The sequence below is a fragment of the Cucumis sativus genome, chromosome 4 (genome assembly GCF_000004075.3).
Source record: "Cucumis sativus cultivar 9930 chromosome 4, Cucumber_9930_V3, whole genome shotgun sequence".
Taxonomy (NCBI): Eukaryota; Viridiplantae; Streptophyta; class Magnoliopsida; order Cucurbitales; family Cucurbitaceae; genus Cucumis; species Cucumis sativus.
This window is the reverse complement of record NC_026658.2, coordinates 3714092-3732969: the sequence shown is the minus strand read 5'-3', so window position 1 is coordinate 3732969 and position 18878 is coordinate 3714092. Positions and strand designations below refer to the sequence as shown.

Below are 18878 nucleotides of genomic sequence, written 5' to 3'. Positions count from 1 at the left end.
CCTTTTTTCTTTTTCTTTTTCCTCCTTTATTCAATTCATTCAATCTCCACGTATGCCCACCATCGTTGCCTTCCACCTTCCCAATGCCTTCTACCGAGTCGTCGGAGCTAGTGATGGTGGAATGTGGCTGATGATAGCCGTCGGCAGTGATGATCAATTAGGCCGAGAAGCACTACATAGCATTCTTGTTCACCATGTTGGCCATATCAAGTCTACTCAAATGCTATTTCCCTGCACATCATGTGCTAATTCAGTGCTTTTGTAATGTCATATAATTATGCTTCTAGAGATCTCATCTTTTAAATGGTCATTAATTTCTTATTCATTCTGACTGCTTCAAAAACAATTCAAATCTTGTGTAAGAAAGATGAATTTTTGTGTCTTTTTGTTGAGTTGTTTTTCTTCTAAATATTGTTTTAGTTTTTGTATCTTGTAAATTTTGTAATTCTAACCAACCTTCAAAGTGTCTAATAATATGCTAGTTTATTGTTAAGTTTTTCAAGAAAAATTTAAATAGCATTTTTACTTATATATATATATGTGTGTGAGTCGTGTCTTTGGTATATAAGTAATTCGTATAAAGTTATATATTCAAAGTGTAATTCGTATAAAGTTATATATTCAAAGTGGACAATATCGTTCTAGATAAATTTTTTTACTAAATAAGTTCTTTCTTCTCTTCCTCAAACAAGGTGGACAATATCCTAACACTTTTAACTCTTAACTTTACGGCTCTTTTTTAAAGAAATTTTATCAAAATTTAAAAAAATTTAAACAAATAAAACTTCGAACTTCCAAAACACTACCAGAAAAAACGAACTTCAAACTTTCAAAACACTACAAGAAAAAAACAAATTTCAAACTTTCAAAAATATTACTACTTAACTCAACACTACAAGAAAAAAACAAATTTCAAACTTTCAAAAATATTACTACTTAACTCGAGGTTACAACTTTACAAGCAGCTGTAACTTTTACATCTAACTTTTCTTTTTCATTTTTTTTAAAATTCTACGTCAATCAATCATTTGCTTTACTTTGTCAAATGCGGATCCTTCTTGCGCGTAGACTGTTGAATCGAATGAGATGCATTCGATTGCTACTTGCATATGTTTTAAACCTTCTTTGCCTTTGGCAAAAATAATTGGACATTCCTTCTTGTGACGCCCTTTCTCGTCACTCAACACTTAATCACTTGATCGTTGCTCAATTGCAACACTTGATTTAAAGTGGTTTTAGCTTTCTTATTCCTCAAATTTTCTTTTTCTCCTTCTTAGCCGAAGTCAGAACTTGATCCTTGCATCCCCCAGTTGTGCGTGGTCGCTTCTTACCATAATTAGCATAATAGAATTCTAATCTCTCCCTGCGAACCATTTACAAATCACCTGTATCTCTCAGTCTTTGAGGCAATTAGTGCTATGACATACTTAGCCAACTATTATGACATACTTAGCCAACTATGTGGACTTCTTTTACTTGTTCCAAACGGAGAAATTAATCTATTTTTGCATCTATGAAAACTTTGGAAAAGTACTTGCCATTGAACACTTCCTTGAAATCTTTCTAGTCTACTCTTCCTCACTTATTCTCTTCCAAAATCCGCCTCTTCGGCCTCTTCTTGCAACAAAAATATTGTTAAGTACACTTCATAACTTGAAAACACTTCTCCGATATTCTTATCCACTTCTCAAGTTTCTTCTAGTTTAGTTGTTCTACTAAACTCAGTAGCTCCTAGTGCTTCGGGTTGCTATCCCAAGACATTTATCAATATTTGAGCAACTCTATCATAAACCATTTCTTCTTGCATAAGGGTTAATTGAATGCGCTTTTGAGTCCATCGTGAGTTCAGTAGTTGCTCTTGATCTACTTCTTGCACCTCTACCTCTTTTTAGCGGCAAATTTACTTATATCCTTCCTACAAGAATAACTTATAACACTTAGCCACCATGCTTTAAAATTATCAGGTTTTCCAAAACCATGCTATGATACCAAGCTATCACAACTCGCTCCACATACCTGCTTGCGCTGGTTTCAGTTAAGTTAAATGCTTTGTTTGTAATTTTAGGATAAGTGTCTTTGACATGTAACTACGTTGAGCAAGCTATATATTCGTAATTTTTTTAAAAAATATATATTATTATAATATAGGTTTATCATATCTGTGTAACTTTTTTTCTTTCTGAGCACATTTCATAAAATTTTAATAAAATTTTCTAAAATATATGATCTGAGAAAATAAAATTGTTATGTAGCAGTTTTACATTGGGCCCAACTTGGGCCTCGTAGAATGAGAGATCTGAGGAGATAATTGGCTGACATTTAGTATAAGATAGACATGAAGGGGTAAGCTATGTTAATTGACTTTAAATAAATAGATTATGCAAAGCACTTCTAAATTTTGTATTTTGTCAAAAACAAATTCCCCCAAGTTCCAAAAGGTTCGATAACATATTCCTTTATACTTGTTTTCTTAAAAAAAATTTCAATATCTTTACCGTAATTTGTTTTTGGATGAAAAATGTCAAAAAGAAAAAGAAAAAAAACTAATACTTACTTGATAATTCAGGTTTTACTAAAAGAAAGTTTATTTCTCCTTTTCTCTTCAATAAAATAAAGATATGGACGTTTAAATCTCTCTCTCGTCTTGGAGTGAAAGTGAACTATTATAATACATTTAATAAATGTTTTGTTATCTCGTTATAATATATAGTTGAAATTTTTAATTACTATTTATTAAAATTTATTAAATTTGTTATGCCCTGTATCTTATTTATGTGTGTGGACTCAAAACTAGAATAGACTCATACAACTTACGTACAATGAGTCAAAAATATTAAAACTAATAACATTTCTTGTGGACTTGGTTCACTTCTTTTGGACCATATGGTATTGGGCTCAAAATGAACCCAAGCTACATTCATTTTCTTCCATATATATATATATATTTAAACTATGCATTAATACTCATAACAATAGAAAATAGTTAATCAACACACCTCCCCTCTCTTCTTTATATTTCCCCTCTCTCTCCATTCTTATTTATCTACTTCCCAATTTTACATTTGTGTTTATACAACCTCTTAATTTTCATTCTTTAATTCCTCATACAGTTTTCATCTTTTTTTTTTTCTCTCTTCTTAAATATCAAATTTAAGTAAAAAGAAGAGAACTCTCACTTCTAAGCATTCCAAACTGTAGTATTTGAAATTTCAAACCACAGATAATCAATTTCTTTGTTGTTATATTGAGTTAGAAAAGAAAAACAATTTGAAAACACAACACTCAAAATGGATATAAATGCTCTCATTTTTCTCCCATATTTCGAATTACAATGTAGGCTTTCATAAAGTCTTAAAAATCAAAAGAATATTAAATGATTTGCAATTCCAATTAGAACCTTAAAATAATTAGGAACTCTTCGGTTATTTTAAATTCTAATAATTACCAATATTTAAAAATCACTCAAAACTAGTTTGATTTCGATCTAAAAGATATGATCAGATATTAGTTAATGAAAGCTTTTGAAAATTAAAATTATTTTAGAACAAAAGTAATTAATATTTTCTATTAGAAAATAACAATATTATTTATAAATAATTATGTTATAAAACAGAACAAACTTAAAATTAATGGTTATCCAATTTATTCTGATTTTATTCCATAATGCAGTGTACATAGTCCATGAAGTTAGGTTAGCATTGGAGAAGGAGATCATTATGAATAGATTTGACAAAAGCAATAATTCAATATCCATCCTTCTTGTTTGACTCTATTGAAGACAAGATTTGACTCTGTTGAAGACTCAAAGTAACATCACGAGAAGATAGAATAGAACACGAAAACGAGGTTATCCAAGTTCAATGTAATCACACTTACTTACCTCTAAACATCTTTAGTTTAATTGAAAATGTCATTTATTAAAATTCAAGAAGATCATACATGATCTAGGCTCCTCAGTGATAAACTCTCCAAAATTATCTTCAATGTTAGGCACTTATAACTTCTGTCTTTCATATACACAGGCCTCACAAAGCTTACAGGTTAAATTTTAAGTCAAGACCAACGTAACAACTAAATATGAGGATTTAATTAGCTAATAACCATGGATGAATTTTGTCTTTAATAAAAAGAAGCCAATGGAAACGTGTAAAACAACTAAAAAAATATGTGGTGTATATATATATATATATGTTCAAAATTTACATGGTTTGGATAATAGAATCTTAAAAAGAGAAAACAAATATATGGAGAATTGTGAAAGACATAGTGAATGAGTTTAGTAAATGAATAGATGAAGAGAATTTGGCAATGTCCTAATCAAATAACCTTTAAAGGCATATGAATTTAAAAAGGAAATGAGGAATGGGTAAAAGCTGATTTGGTGGAAATCGGAATGAGAAGAAGTAAAATACGAAACGAGCAGAAAAGTGGGTCCATGCAAAATCAATACGTGTCCCATCAAACGTAAGCCTCGAAGGCGCCACGTAATCGAGATACGACGAGGTAAATAACCGCCACGTCTGATACAAACAAGCCACGTAACCGTCTCCCCTCACCGGCTTCTGTCCCAAAAACCTCCCAAACCGCACATTATATATAAATTTATTCAAAACTTGAACTTATAAACTTCACCGCCCAATCTCCATTCCCATTTTTCTTCTTTCTTTTTTAACTTATCGATCTCCATTCCCAATTTTCGTTTTCTGTATAAATTTGAATTTTTATATATAATTTTTATTTTTATTTTTAATTTTGGTGGTGGTGGTGGTGGTGGACCGGTGGTAGAGGGGATCTGATCGGAGAAAAGAGAATTATAATAATTGAAGAAAAGAAGGATTTTTTTTTAAAAAATAATAAATAAAAATAAAAGAGAGAGAATGGGGAGGAAAACGAGGACGTTAGTGGTGGCGGTGGTATGGCTGGTGTTGGTGGCGGAGAAATGCAGTGGGTTTGGTGAAGAAGCAGTAAAAGATGTGAAGAATAATATGAGTGAAATTGCGGAAGGTGCAAATCTTGATGAGAAAGCCGAAGCTGTCAAATCTAAGGCTTCTGAAGTATACACCGAGGCTAAGGACAAGACTGAGTCCTGGTCCAACTGGGCTTACAACAAGATTTCCAGGTAACACCTCTTTTTCTTCTTCTAATTTCTATTTTAATTCTGCTCTATTTTTGTTGATATAGAATCGTAAATCAAACAGAACTAAATGAAATGATCCATTCAAACATCGTTTTTTAGATTATATTACATTACAGAATCAGAAAAATTAAGATATTTTGTTTTTTTTTTTAAATATGAATGGGTTAAATTTAAAACAGGGGATTAGGATTGAACGAAGAAGAAATAAAAGAGACCGCGCATAACGTAGCGGATAAAGCAGGGGATGCAGCCATTAAAACTACAGAAAAAATTAACACAGCAGCCTCAGGTAAAATTTGTATTAAAGCAAAAAAATGAAAAATGAAAAACCCAAACCAATTACATATGTAGATTATTCAAATTAACGAAATCGTTAATGATGATCAGATGCATCTAATTACGCATCTGAGAAAGCGGGAGAGGCAGCGAAGGCGGCGTCGGAAGCGGCGAGCAAGCTGAAGAGCAAGTCGGAGGGTGTGGTGGGGCCGGCGGCGGAGAAGGTGAAAGAGACGCTGGTGAGCGGGAAAGATAAGGCGGCGGAGATGTATGAGGCGGCGAAGGAGAAGAAGAATGAGAACTGCGAAACGGCGAGAGAAATGGCGTCAAAGACGGCGGGGGAAATTGGGTGTAGGATTAGGGAGAAGAGTGCTGAGCTGTGAAGAAGTTGTTTTTGGTTTTGGGTTGAATTGTATTGATTTCGATTTTACTTTTCGGTCTAGAGACTGAGTTGTAATGGATGCTTTCGTTGGGATGTTTAATAAAATATTGGTTGATCGAAGTGGAGAAGTGTTTTTAGTTTCGTTTCTTTGCTTCGTATTTTTATTTTATACAAAAGGAACATATATATCTAAATTGCATTCTAGAAAGAATTTAGAAAGTAACAAAATTTGATGAGATCGTTGCGACTTTAATTTACAAAATTTGAGAAAGTCTAATTTAAATATATTTTCACTTGTGTAGTTATCTAAACTCAATTTTATTATTAGTCACGTTAAGATTTAAAATCAATTTTGTTTCATCTCCGGTTTAAAATCAATTTTACTTCGTCTCATGTGTTAAAAGAAAAGAAATGAACTTGGGTAAGAAACATATAAATGAACATATGAGTATGCAGGCAGGTTAAACTCCTCTCATGTTAACAACATAAATAACACAACAGATGCAGACTGAGTACTAATTAAACATGATTTCATGGGACAAGTGAGAAGCTTGGAGGTCGTCCTAAAGCACATAAATGGATGGAGAGAACTTCTGAAATTTGCTTAGATATGACTGTAATTAACATGATGGATATATGGGAGAGCAACCTTAACCGTACGTAAGCTCAGAATACAAATTGAAGAATGCAAAAAAGCTTTACAGGTTTATCTTACGATTCTTGTTATATTCAACAACAGATGCAAACTAAGTACTGAACATGTTCATATCATTCTCCACTAAAATCATTATTTCAAAACCATCAATTAACTTTTAAATTAAATAACGTTAATTTAGCATTTTCCATGATGAAACTTTTGTTAATATTGCAATAATAATACATGAAGATATATATAAATAAAGTTAAGCTAGTCTTATCCTGATGAATTGTTGTTGGTAGGTGGTAATTGTTTGTTGTTGTGCATCCATACCTTAAAATTTTGTCTCTTTACCCCAATTTCATTGCAAAATTTAAGCACTTCTTCCTCATCAGCCTTCTGAATCTTCCACCCTATCTTGTTCGCCAACTCCATCATCTTCCCCTTTTGTTCTCCGCTGAACTTTGTCCTACACCGCTTCTTCTGCTTCCCCGATGCTTCTGCACCACCGTCGCTTGACGACTCTGCTGGGGCTTCCGTTGAACCCCCGAACGTCATCATCATCGGAGCAACACGAGTCCTCCCAGGGTACTGCTTATTATTGTTGTTTCCATTGCTGAATTGGGTATTATATTGTGGTGGCGCTGATAGAGCCAAATGTTAAAAACAATATGATTTGAATTAGCTGATCAATGTGTCTATGCTTCCTTATATACACACGCACAATAATTAAGAATTTTTTTCTATTTACATTCTTATCATTTAAAATTTAAACACGATCGTATCAATAAATTATTGTAATCTATAAGTTAATTAAATTTGATGGCTAACCTTTGTTTTTCTTTTTCTTATTATTAAATCATACTATTTACTAGTTATCTTGAATTATATACTTTCAATTATTTAAATTTGTTCCATTTTAATTTTTATACAGTTAATTATCTAATTTTAATCTACAGAATTTTAATAAATCTCAAATTTAGTGTTTGAAATTTATTTTTTTATCTAATTTTTTAAATAATAATAATAATATTAACACGTGAGAAACACGTAATGATACTAGAGATTTATTGAAAACTTATGATTAAAATTAAATAAATTTTAAAGCATAAATTGAAAAGTAGTCTTAAAAAAAATAAAATGACCAAAAATATATTTAAAATAGAGTAAAATTTTGTATTTTATCATGGATACACACTATCGAATGAGAAAATTTTGCAATGGTTTATAAATTTTTTAGTTCGATTATTAAATTTAGACATTAAACAAATAATGGGATGAAATTAAAGCTTAAATTTATATATATTTATGGATATATATTTGAAGGTTGAAGTTAAATGAAACATACCGGAAGTAAGGATGTGAAGGCGGGTGTTGTTGGTTATATCTTCTTCTTCCAATACTCTCCGGTGGAAACTCCGGTGGCATTCGCAGGCGGCGCACTTAAAGCTATCAGGAGTACCATCTTCCCCACTGGGCATAAACTCGCCACAGCCGTCGAGCACATGGCCACCAGTCTTCACGGCGTGGTTCTTCAAGCATTGACTGTATCGAAGCGGAGTGGAGGTTGGGGAAGCAGGGGCGGGATCTAGATTGAGAGGAGGAGGAGGAGGAGGAGGAGGAGGAGGATCTGTTCTGGGTCTGAGGGAATATTGAAAAGGAAGGTGATGGTGAGATGAAGATGTGGTTTGTTGGTTTTTGAATTCCATTATGAATTAATTGAATAAAGGGTGTTGTGTGGATTCCCTTCTTCTACATCTTTCTTTCTTTCTTTCTTTCTTTGGTTTCCCATTTTGGATTAAATTAATGAGATCTACTAATTTAAATATAATATCTTCTTAGATCTTTTCTCGCCCTAGTTTTCATGTCCCTAATGATATTTAATTTATATATATAATATATATATTTTTTAAAAAAGAGAGAAATTAAAGTTTAATTTCATCCCTCAATGAAGCAAATAATTATTCATTTCACACGCCTTTCTATTCCCCAAATTAATTAATGAATTGATTAATGATTAATAAAGAGAAAGACAATAGATAATTGATTAATGATTAATAAAGAGAAAGACAATAGATAAAAAGATCCACTTCTTTCGCTCTCACATTTTCACACGTTGACGAGAGGTATAAGAGTTCAATCCAAATAACTAGACTATTCCAACCGTTCAACTCATATTATATGAGTTGAGTTGAGTTAATTTAAAATATGGGTTGGGTTGAAGTTGATGTTCAAAAATTCGATTATCGATTATTCTATCACGGTTTATCGATGCCACTCATATAAGCATATAAATATATCGATATTTATTATTATTAAAATTTAAAAATTTTGCTATATATTGTAAATATTTTGTCAAATTTGTTATTTTTGACAACTTTCGGAAAAGAACAAAACACTATTTTACCAAATTTCTTTTTCACTATATTAAAATTTTGTGTGGTTCAGTAGATTTTAATGGAATATATATATATATATATATATATATATATATATATATATATTATATATTATGATTTTATGATTAAGAAGAAAACAAAATCCAAAAGTTTTATCAAATAGACTTTTAATTATGACTTTGTTGTTTATTTCAGTACTTTTATCATTTGCTAAAATTGAAAACAGTCATGTTGTAATGTTAAAAAGTTTCGTTTATGAATCATTTTTGGTTGTTTGTTTAGTAAATTAACTTCCTATTATTTAATTTGTTATTTACATACTACTAATGGTTTAAATCTCCATCTTCACTTCTTCCTTTTCAATTTCTTTTATCACTTTGTGTTGTGATATCTAAAGTTGAGAGCTCCTTCTCCTTTGAATTTCTTTCAAATTGTTCTTGGATTGTTTAAAACAAGTGCCTTTGAACCTCTCCATGTAGCAAGGGCAAAGTTAAATGAAAGTAAGATTGAGAATAATAATACATGTGTAAAGATGGAGAACGAGATGGTTATCAAACATAGTCTAAATAATTAATTTTTCGGTTTTTCTATTTTGTTGTATTTGAGAGATGTCATGCAGGTTTCAATTTTAAGGATATATATCTGCAGGTATATTGACAAAATATCAATATGGACGGATGTTTTTAGAAGTTACAAAATTAATAAAATTTATTTAGATTAACAATTAAGTTGTTTTTGCTCCGAAACAAATTAGATGGCATATTTTGAGCATTCATAAAAGATGTAAATATGGATGTCCAACCCTTGAATTTACAGATATTTTAATCCTTGCTGGAGTAAAAGTAAGATATGATCAAATCAAGCAAGGTCAAGGTTCTGTTGTGATGTATTTTCTTGGGTATATATTGCAAGAGAACAAATTTGTTTTCTTCACATAGTTTATTTACTGTGTTTTTATCTTTACTTTCAACATAGTGTAATTGATGGTTAAGTCATTTTTGTCATTGCACTGTTCATTGTATGATATATGGTATGTATAAGTTACGTTCCCAACATTGAAGTTGTTAAGACAAGACATATCAACAGTGGCAGATCCAGTAAATTTATTGAATGACTTCGAGTTATAACTTAGAGAAAAAATAAAAATCTGAAAAAAAACTACACAACAAAGACTTAAACTCTAGTTGCAAGAGGAAATGAGAACCATAGTTACCACTAAACTGTCTCAAATATTAAACATAAATTAATTTTGTTTATATAAAGACAATAAAATTGGGAGATGAGCCCTGGACCTATACTAAATTCTATATTTGATATACTTTTGTTCGGCTAATACTCTTACTTAAACATCAATTTTGCTAGAATAATTAGAAATGAAAATTTGATTTTTGATTCCAGTTTACTCATTCATTGAGAAAGAAGCTAGTCGGGGGTTTAGTCCACATTTAGCTCTCGAAAATGTAGGAGAGAAAGAAGTTGAGGGCATGAGCAAATTTGATATAGACGTAGTGACTAGTCTAACGATTATTAAAAATTTTATTCAATCTCTTTTAGATCTAAGTTTAAACTCAACAAAATTTCGGAATACGTCACTGTTTGAAACATAAACTGTTATTATGTTATACACATCAGAAAGGGACGTTAGTCGTCTGTATTGATGACGTAAGGTTTGGAGGTTTGCCCAATATCTAGTTTTAGGAGGTTCAGACTGTAAAACTAGAGGAAGGAAGTATAGTGAGTTTTCTAATTAATCTACCCTAATAAAAACAATAAATAATAATATACGTCAACACAAACCTACAGACATGATTGCGAATCACATGCTTTGCTTAGTTGCTTCATAGCTAGTTAACTTATATCTTGGCTTGATGATTAATCAAAGTTCATTGATTTGCCTGCCACATTGCGGAAAATGGACTTTTTGTCTTCCTTATTCCTTATTCCTTCTTTTCTGTTATTGTGTGTATTTATGTTTTAGTGCGCGAATGTTACAAACAAGAAGACTAATAAAACTTACATTTTGTTTGATACACGTACGTTTGTCAAATGGAATATTATATGCTCTTTGTTCAAGGCAGACAAATCCCAGGATCCCACTTTTGAAATATAAAATCCTAACTTCTTTATAAAGATTAGATAAAGGTTGGTAAAAATCATTCACTTTACAAAGAAAAAAGTGCTATTGTTTGATCAATCAATCAAACACATAAATGTGAATTTTAATTTGTTTAGAAAAAAAATGGAAAAACAGTATACGAATGATTTCATTTGGTTTGTGCATCTGAATGCAGAGTAGCAAGGAATTGCTTGAGGCATCTATTGTAGACGCAAGGTCGTTCCAAGTGAACCAAGTGACCCGCTTTCGGTATGCCTCTAAATGTCGCGTTGTCTCCTAATTCTCTACAGAACACACATTATCACATCAACAATTTTCATTAGACAAAATATATGTGTATGTATGATAGTTTAGAACTGAAACAAACTCTGGATTCCAATTTCAAATAATGAAAATCATGCATACTGTTGTAGTTTTCGGGCGAGGTCTACATTGAAAATCTGATCGTTTTCGCCCCATAAAAGATGTATCTTCTGCAGAGGAAAGAGAGAGAGATGAAGAATCATTAGCGCATTCTTAAACTGAAAGAAAATGGAAGCACACAATTAAGAAAGACAGAGGTGTGAAATATTTGCCTGAGTAAACTTCGGAACTATGGTGTCTTTGTTGCTGATAACTAAGCCTTGAAGGAGCTCTGCTCTATCTTTCCTGTTATTGAACATCACCTACAATTGTTCATCATGGGCAAAAATAAATAAATCAAACGTAAATAATGACAGGAACATCCCCTGCAATTCAATTTCAAAATTTTGTAGAGTAAACAATAGCCAATTACGTAAAAAACTGTTAGGTTCATCACGTAGCTAGTCCCCTCTAATTTCAATCATCACTTCAATATATTAGTTTAAAGTTCTATATACATCAATTTCATTCTGTCATGTCGCAGGAGTATTGAATTTCAGTAAAAATAGTATTTTCTATGATGAGAACCAATTACCAGTCTTTATGTGTTATATATACATACATACATATAGCTCAGAGTATTCGTACTGACCTCCAGGAAGTCTTTATGGAGTCGATCGGGAAACCAGAGTTTTTTATGAGCAGCGACTGAGAGAAGAGCTTTCAGACCCTTGACAGACGTCGGAAGTAAGAGATCCGAGGAGGACCTAAACCCTAATCTGTGCAGGGTCTCGTCGCTGATTGAATCTGTCATAGCCAAAATCGAGCCAGAAACCACCATGGCATCCACCAGTTCTGGTCGGAGCTCCACCAATTTGAACGCCACCATCCCGCCGTAACTAAACCCCACCACCGAACATTTCTCAATTCCGAGCTTCCTCAGCCCTATTGCCAAACACTCCGCTTGGAACGCCGGTGAGCGCTCTGTTTTATCAGTGATGGAGTCGCCAAAAAATAGAAGGTCGGGCACGTAAACAGAGTATTGTTTTGAAAGAGCACCCACCTAAATAAGCACATCCAAAATTGAAAAAATTGGTTAACAAAAAAACACTTTTGATCTCTATCTATAGTTCTCTATTCAACTTTCAATTTCGTATCATCTTTTTGTCTAACTTCAAAGAATTTCATTGAATTTAGATATGAATATTCCTTTTTCTATGATGTGGGCTATGTATTCTTTTTAAAATATACAGTCACTAATTAGTTTATCTATTAATTTATCTTAATACTAATTTATGTGATAGGAATTTAAATTGTTTTGAATCAAAGATAATTGTAACTCATTTTAATTATAGTTGTATGTTAGAATTTGTGTAGTTAATACCTGAAATTGCCAAGTGACAATACCTTCAGCTGCAAAACCATGAATCAAGATAACAACAGGCTTGGTTGGTTTTTGCGGAGGTTTCGGGGGTTGGCCTTTTTTGGTTTTAGGGAGAGACTCGATAGGGACCCAGAAGTTCATGATGGTGCCGGGCTCGATGTCGACCGAGTAAGGTACGACACCGGCCATCTTCATTAGGGCATGTAAGAGTGGGCGTTGAGCTGCAACCAAGTTCACCATGGTGATCCTAATTAGAAGTGGGAGTTGAATTTGGAATATGACTTTGGAGGAACGAAGGAATGAACAGAAGGACCTTTAAATTTGGAGTTGAAAAGAAATTTGATTTGATTCATTGATATAATTGGTTAGTAGGTTGGTTTAAGTTGGTGGCCAGTTCCAACCACTTTAGGAAAAGTAGGTTTCCAAAAATTACATTATCATAGAATTATATTTTTCTTCTATAATATGAAACCAAAATTGGGCCATTTGTTTTTGTAATCTTTGGGAAATTAGATCTTCAAAAATAGGCTGCCATCAATTTAATTTAATTATAGAGGTTTGTATTGAAAAAGCCTTAAAATAAGACCCATAATTAGTCACAATTCATTAATCCATCTACAAACGAAATGAAAAACAAAATAGTAATAAATGTCCTTTTCTCTCTCTAAATGAAAATAAAAGTTTTTTGAAAATGAGAAAAAATTTATATTAAATATATGTATTTCTCTATCTTAATAAAGGTATATTTTTCTCTATATTAATATTGTTTTCTCTGTATGAATGTTAAAAGGGTAAAATTATCCATAATTATCTCTAAAATTCTTAATTGAAAGTTTTTAAATATAAGGAGCTCAAAGTAGATTTTTTTTAATGTAAAAGTGTTTTAATTTATATGAATTTGGGATAAAATTTTGGTTTTAATTTTTTAAATTATTGTTTAGTATTTTATATAGTTTTTGTCTTCTTGTATGGATAAATGTTAAGAAATTGATAATAAAAAATAACTTTAAGAAACGTAAATGATAGAGAATCAAAATGATGTGCTTTATTAAGAAGAAGTGAGCATTTTATCCTTAGTGAAAAAATATTGATTATGATCATAGTAGAGTTAGAGTATTTATATAACCAACTTCTATACCGATAGGATAAATATAAATACAATTTAGATTTTGAGATTTAAAAATTCTCCTTTCATAGCCCTTATTTAGCAATGGTACAATTACGATTTATATTAAAGGTAAACCGTCGTTAACACACATGCCCAATGTAAAAAGGGGTATGCGAGAAGGATTTTCATCTACTCTTTTTTTCATTTACATTTTTCAATAATTCTTATGTAACATATGGTTACTGCAATTTTGAGTTGAAATGGTTATAAGAAAATTGATCAATATCCTTTCACATATGAACGTGTTCATCCATAAGTACAAATCATCATCACACAATTTATGGATGAAGATATATTGAATGAACAAAGGTTTAGATTTGAAAGTGCCATTGAATTTTATTTCGTGTATGAATGTATTCTAAGGTATAAATATGATGCATCATGTTCAAATGATTGAAATATTCGTACTTAGAACAATCACATCGCTTGTTCCATTACAACTATTATACTTCAAGTGAGATATAGTACGACATTTTATTTATTAACATGATCTAAACCAAAGATATGTATTGCACCACAATTTCGTATGTGGTAGATTAATATTGTGAATAAGACATTAAAAGGAGCATTGTAGTTGGATGGTGGCTTCATTTGAGATTGATGGTGATAGTTTGAATTTTGTGGCTTACTACAGAAGTAGTGCAAGATGCAATGGCTGGTTCTGTCCCAATTAGACTCAACCTTATGAGGAGGGTTGTTGGAATTGGACATATATACTCTTAGTAAAGATGTTGTAGTTATGTAATATTGATTTTTGAAAAAGAAAAAGAGAAGAAAAGGACAAAAAAAAAAGGGATGAACAGAAGTGAGAACTCGTGAATAATAAAAGGAATAAAATAATAATGTGTAGTCGTGGGAATTTGAAGTGGATATTTCCATAAAAGTTAGAATTTCGAAATAAAACCATGATGCCTAAACCTAAACCTAAACAACAACTATATTAAATAAAAAAGCAAAATAGGAAGCGAGTGTCCCAATGGAAATTAAATATATAAACAATCAAATGGCATCGCATCATCGTCAGATCAAACCACCACTCAAAAGTATCAATCTCAAACTCACACTTCACTGTCCCATTATTCCCTATTCCCTATTCCCTTTTCCCTTTCCCTCCCCCCTCCCCCCCCCCTCTTTTTTTTACCACTTTCACATCAATTTACCATTTTCTACCCATTCCATTAATATATATATATATATATTAACATTTCCTCTACATCAATTCTCTATTACTTTTGTTTTATATCCTTACTCTAATTCTATCATCTTGTTGCCCTTACTGTTTCACATTCATGATTACCATATATTTGTGGTTTATACACATTACGATTACATGGAGGGGAAAACATAGATGTTGGTGTCAAAATTTCAATGTAACTAAAAGAATAAAAATATTGTAGCTAAAGTTAAAATATAATTGATTATCTCAGCTTAATTCCACTCCATCCCATCAAATGATGGAGAAAAAGGACTCAGCTTTTTAATCTTCGCAGTAGAAATTCGTACTATAAATTTTTTATATATAAAAAATATATAAAAACCTGCTCAGTTGATTTTTTTTTTCTAATTTTCTAATTTGTACTTTTTCTTTTTTGTTGTTGACTCATCTTGTGAAATCATGGACGAGAGTGGGCCGGTGATCGGTATTAGCAACGTTAAGCCGCCAAGACAGAAACGAAATCCCATTTTCCGGTCCAACGTCCTCGTTTCCTATGGCAGCCGACAGGCAAGGATGTTTCTGAGTTGTTGCCGGCAACTGCTGTGGAACCCAGGTATTTGAATTTGTATAACTTCCGTTGAACATTGGGTGATGGTGGTGGTGGTGGTGGTGGTTTGATTCTGCCACCGAGCTGTTCACCGTCGCCGCCGCCGCTCTTCGCTCTTCCTTTTTGAATCGAATCCCACACGCATTACATAGCGACTGTACTCAGAAATTCATTCACAAACAAATAATGTGTTATTAAATAAAAACAAATACTCGAATGTTTTGAATTTGTATTTTGAAGTTAAGAGTATAAAAATTAAAACAATAATAATAACAAAAGAATTTGTTTCCTTTCCAAAAAGGGAGAAAAAGAGAACATGACATTGATTATATAAATCTACTCGAGATTCAAATGTCTGATTCCAATGTGTTAATCAATATAATTAATTGCGCTTCAAAACCATCTTAACATTGGTCAATACAACATTGATATTATCCCATTTAATTTTAGAAAGATTACCAATAATGGTTTTGAGTGATAATAGACGTGACAACACTAAAATTAAGCTAGTCTACAAGTTTATTTTGAAAGTGTAATTACTGTCATATTTTGAATTAATATACCTTTAACGATTCAAAATATACGAATTACTTTTTAGAATATAAATTAATTTTGAGTAATTAAATATGTTTGATGAAAAATACATACTCGAAAATAACTTTGAAAATCTAGTAAAGAGATCTCGCCATCACATTATATTGATTACTTTTGAGATGGAAATCCCATATTTTTTTTAATGGGTTCAAATCTATTTATTGAAAAAAATAAGTAATACTAAGATCTTCCATGCACGAAAATAATAAGTAAATACAAGTGTTTAATCAATAATAATCTACGGTGGATATTATAGTTTTAATGTGTAGTTATTAATATATTAGTTCATTATGGTATATTGATTTACCTTTGGGCCTCTAGGCCCATTTCGCCAGAGGGGAGTGGAAGTAGTATCACAGTTAGCGCAACGCCGAGCAAGAAGCGGATCGCCACCGTTACTCACGGCGGCATTTATATTATTATTAGAAGCACCGCCGCCGCCGCCACCACGGCCAGAAGTCTTATGCTTAGGATGCAACAAATCCCAACAGAAATTAGAGACATAAGAACCAGCGGAACGGCGGTGGTGATTACGTGCAGCGGCGGCGGCGGCGCGTTTATCACCGTCAAATTCGGATGAGCGCGTGGAAGGAGTACCGAGAGAAAGCGTACAATCAACAGAAGAAGGAGAGGAAGAGGAAGAGGCGTAATTAGTAGAAGAAGAATACATATCGGCAGCGCCGTGGTTTGGGACAGATAAGAAGACGGAAAAGGAAGAGGCGCTGCCGCCGCCTCCGCCGCCGTAGTGGTGCATCATGATTTTAGAATAGAATTGAGGTTTATGAGGAGGTGGGAGAGGGGAGTAGAAGAGAAAGAGTTGGGGAAAAAATAGAGAGTGATTTGGGAAATATATAAATTGAAAAAAAGTAGAGAGGAGAGAGAAGGAAGTGGGACCCAGCTTCAGCTTGCATGTTCTAGAGAGAGAAAACTGAGTCAGAGACCGCAACTCAGTCATCGAGTCAGTGAGTCAGTGATCGTAATGTTTTGGTAGGGTATAAATCTTATAATATATATCATCTCATATTTTCTTGCTCCCAAATTGGTTATATATCATTCCATTTAATTTGTCAAAAAATTAATTCAAACCAGCCTTTGTAGTTTTTACTTGAATTGAATTAAGAACGTGATTAAGATGGTTTTGATATCATGTTAAATTACTAATTCTTTCAAAAATTTAAGCAATAAACACGGTTATTATACATTTTTTAATAATTGTTTTACATCTACTTGTTACTTTTTTTGAATTGTTCATGACTATGAGCATTCAATAGCTATATGTTCTCTAATTGGATCATTTTCTTTAAATATTTATACCCAAACTTTAACTCATCAATCAACTAAATTTAAATACTTGAATCACTATTAATATAAATTGAGATGTATATCTTATAGATCAATCCATCAACCTCCATCAATATTCTTGATGAGTATTTTTTTTTTGTTATACGTCAAATTGTCTATATTTATTTATTTTTAATATTACCAAAATTTATAAAAAAAACTAAGTTAATTAAAAGAAAAAAAAAATGAAGAACAAGCCAAATTAATGTATTTGAAAATAGTAAAACCGAAACAGAAGAAAATCCAAAATACATGGATTAAAAATGAAGTTAATTTTCTTTTTGCTATATGGACAAAAACAAAAAAAAAAAAAGAAAAGAAAAAAAAGAGAGGGGAGATTGTGAGAGGGGGAGATATCGGTAATTGTGTTAGTCAAAGGAGTCCACGTGACTAAGGGGAACAGTCTTCCATGGATCTGCCTTCTCCGATCACGAGGCCTTAATATTACATTACACCCTCTCTCTCTCACTCTCTCTCCCAACCAATATGGAATTACTTTCCCCATATCTATCTTTTTCCCCCTCAAAACACACACACATCTTATTTGATAAAAGAGTAATGTTTTCAAAATAAATCAAAATATTTATAAAATATATGATATTAAATAGATAGATCATGGAAGAATGATAAAAGGTAGGTGTTTGAGTAATTCCTCGAAACAATTTTGATCGATAGATATAGTTAGTTGTTCACATACTCCATATGATCACTTTTTTCACCAAGGAGAGATTTTGTTCCCAACAAAAAATTGAAAATATTATACCACTAGTATAATATCTACTACTTTGGTTCATTGTTTGGTATGATATTAAATTATTATTTTTTTTGTCTAGAAATGATGAGGTGAACCCGAAAACTAAAAAGTGAGAGACCCAAAATTGTTGGGTATAATGATCATAAGGTGGAATATAATTAAATAATTGGATTGTTTTTTCTTTATGTCTTGTGCGTATGTGGCAGGGATCATGACAAAATTAAGAACATGATTCAATACTTGAACCTTTCATGCCTAAATTACTATAATAAGAATATAAAAGGCAAAAATATAAATAGAAAAATAAAAACTTGAAGTGACCCCACATGGATGATTTAATTTGATGACCAAAAAAATGTTGCCAATGCACAAGAGAGAATCGGATCGTCTGGAGATTGATGAATGAGACAGAGTTCGACGACCACCGCTTTCCAAAAGATGCCTTATTTCTTTCTCTCCCTTCTTCAACCTTTTTTCTCTCTCTCTACATTTACACACTAAATTACTGTTTAGTATATTAGAAAATGTTATGAGAATATGTTCGTGTACAGTTTATTATTATTTAATAGTATTCTAGACATATAT

The 18878-nt window shown here is 31.9% G+C and overlaps 4 protein-coding genes across 5 annotated transcripts; 1 reads left to right on the top strand and 3 right to left on the bottom strand.

The window, feature by feature from the left end:
- The first annotated feature begins 4658 nt into the window (after positions 1–4658).
- On the top strand, positions 4659–5915 carry LOC101218242 (late embryogenesis abundant protein D-29). Its single transcript, XM_004146507.3, has 3 exons — positions 4659–5119; positions 5317–5426; positions 5525–5915. Exons 1-3 carry the CDS (start codon positions 4878–4880, stop codon positions 5794–5796), a joined length of 624 nt encoding a protein of 207 aa, XP_004146555.1. The 5' UTR covers positions 4659–4877; the 3' UTR covers positions 5797–5915.
- A 558-nt stretch (positions 5916–6473) lies between these two features.
- Positions 6474–8207, bottom strand: LOC101218004 (zinc-finger homeodomain protein 6). The gene is made up of 2 exons (XM_004146506.3): positions 7781–8207; positions 6474–7076 (listed from the first exon to the last, which is right to left on the bottom strand). The coding sequence occupies exons 1-2, from the start codon at positions 8139–8141 to the stop codon at positions 6709–6711; spliced, it is 729 nt and encodes a 242-aa protein (XP_004146554.3). The 5' UTR covers positions 8142–8207; the 3' UTR covers positions 6474–6708.
- Positions 8208–10869: 2662 nt separating this feature from the next.
- On the bottom strand, positions 10870–13002 carry LOC101205115 (putative 2-succinyl-6-hydroxy-2,4-cyclohexadiene-1-carboxylate synthase). Its single transcript, XM_004146452.3, has 5 exons — positions 12674–13002; positions 11942–12352; positions 11523–11612; positions 11353–11420; positions 10870–11231 (listed from the first exon to the last, which is right to left on the bottom strand). Exons 1-5 carry the CDS (start codon positions 12911–12913, stop codon positions 11096–11098), a joined length of 945 nt encoding a protein of 314 aa, XP_004146500.2. The 5' UTR covers positions 12914–13002; the 3' UTR covers positions 10870–11095.
- Positions 13003–15192: 2190 nt separating this feature from the next.
- Positions 15193–17032, bottom strand: LOC101217763 (GATA transcription factor 18). 2 transcript variants are annotated; one of them, XM_031883718.1, is made up of 3 exons: positions 16767–17032; positions 16506–16634; positions 15193–15759 (listed from the first exon to the last, which is right to left on the bottom strand). In XM_031883718.1, the coding sequence occupies exons 1-3, from the start codon at positions 16953–16955 to the stop codon at positions 15442–15444; spliced, it is 636 nt and encodes a 211-aa protein (XP_031739578.1). In that variant the 5' UTR covers positions 16956–17032; the 3' UTR covers positions 15193–15441. The 2 variants fall into 2 exon arrangements, with proteins under 2 accessions (XP_031739578.1, XP_004146553.2); XM_004146505.3 differs by having other exon boundaries at positions 16506–17032.
- Between the last annotated feature and the right edge of the window lie 1846 nt (positions 17033–18878).

What these genes read in the sequence shown, in the direction of transcription:
- LOC101218242 (XM_004146507.3), top strand. Translation starts at nt 4,878, where the DNA reads ATGGGGAGGAAAACGAGGACGTTAGTGGTGGCGGTGGTATGGCTGGTG. An exon ending in GCTTACAACAAGATTTCCAG is followed by an intron (nt 5,120 to 5,316) that starts GTAACACCTCTT and finishes AATTTAAAACAG; the next exon opens with GGGATTAGGATTGAACGAAG. An exon ending in AATTAACACAGCAGCCTCAG is followed by an intron (nt 5,427 to 5,524) that starts GTAAAATTTGTA and finishes AATGATGATCAG; the next exon opens with ATGCATCTAATTACGCATCT.
- LOC101205115 (XM_004146452.3), bottom strand. Translation starts at nt 12,913, where the DNA reads ATGGTGAACTTGGTTGCAGCTCAACGCCCACTCTTACATGCCCTAATG. An exon ending in TTGTCACTTGGCAATTTCAG is followed by an intron (nt 12,353 to 12,673) that starts GTATTAACTACA and finishes GTGCTTATTTAG; the next exon opens with GTGGGTGCTCTTTCAAAACA. An exon ending in CTCGCCCGAAAACTACAACA is followed by an intron (nt 11,232 to 11,352) that starts GTATGCATGATT and finishes TGTGTTCTGTAG; the next exon opens with AGAATTAGGAGACAACGCGA.
- LOC101218004 (XM_004146506.3), bottom strand. Translation starts at nt 8,141, where the DNA reads ATGGAATTCAAAAACCAACAAACCACATCTTCATCTCACCATCACCTT. An exon ending in CCTTCACATCCTTACTTCCG is followed by an intron (nt 7,077 to 7,780) that starts GTATGTTTCATT and finishes TGGCTCTATCAG; the next exon opens with CGCCACCACAATATAATACC.
- LOC101217763 (XM_004146505.3), bottom strand. Translation starts at nt 16,955, where the DNA reads ATGATGCACCACTACGGCGGCGGAGGCGGCGGCAGCGCCTCTTCCTTT. An exon ending in ATGGGCCTAGAGGCCCAAAG is followed by an intron (nt 15,760 to 16,505) that starts GTAAATCAATAT and finishes TTCTGAGTACAG; the next exon opens with TCGCTATGTAATGCGTGTGG.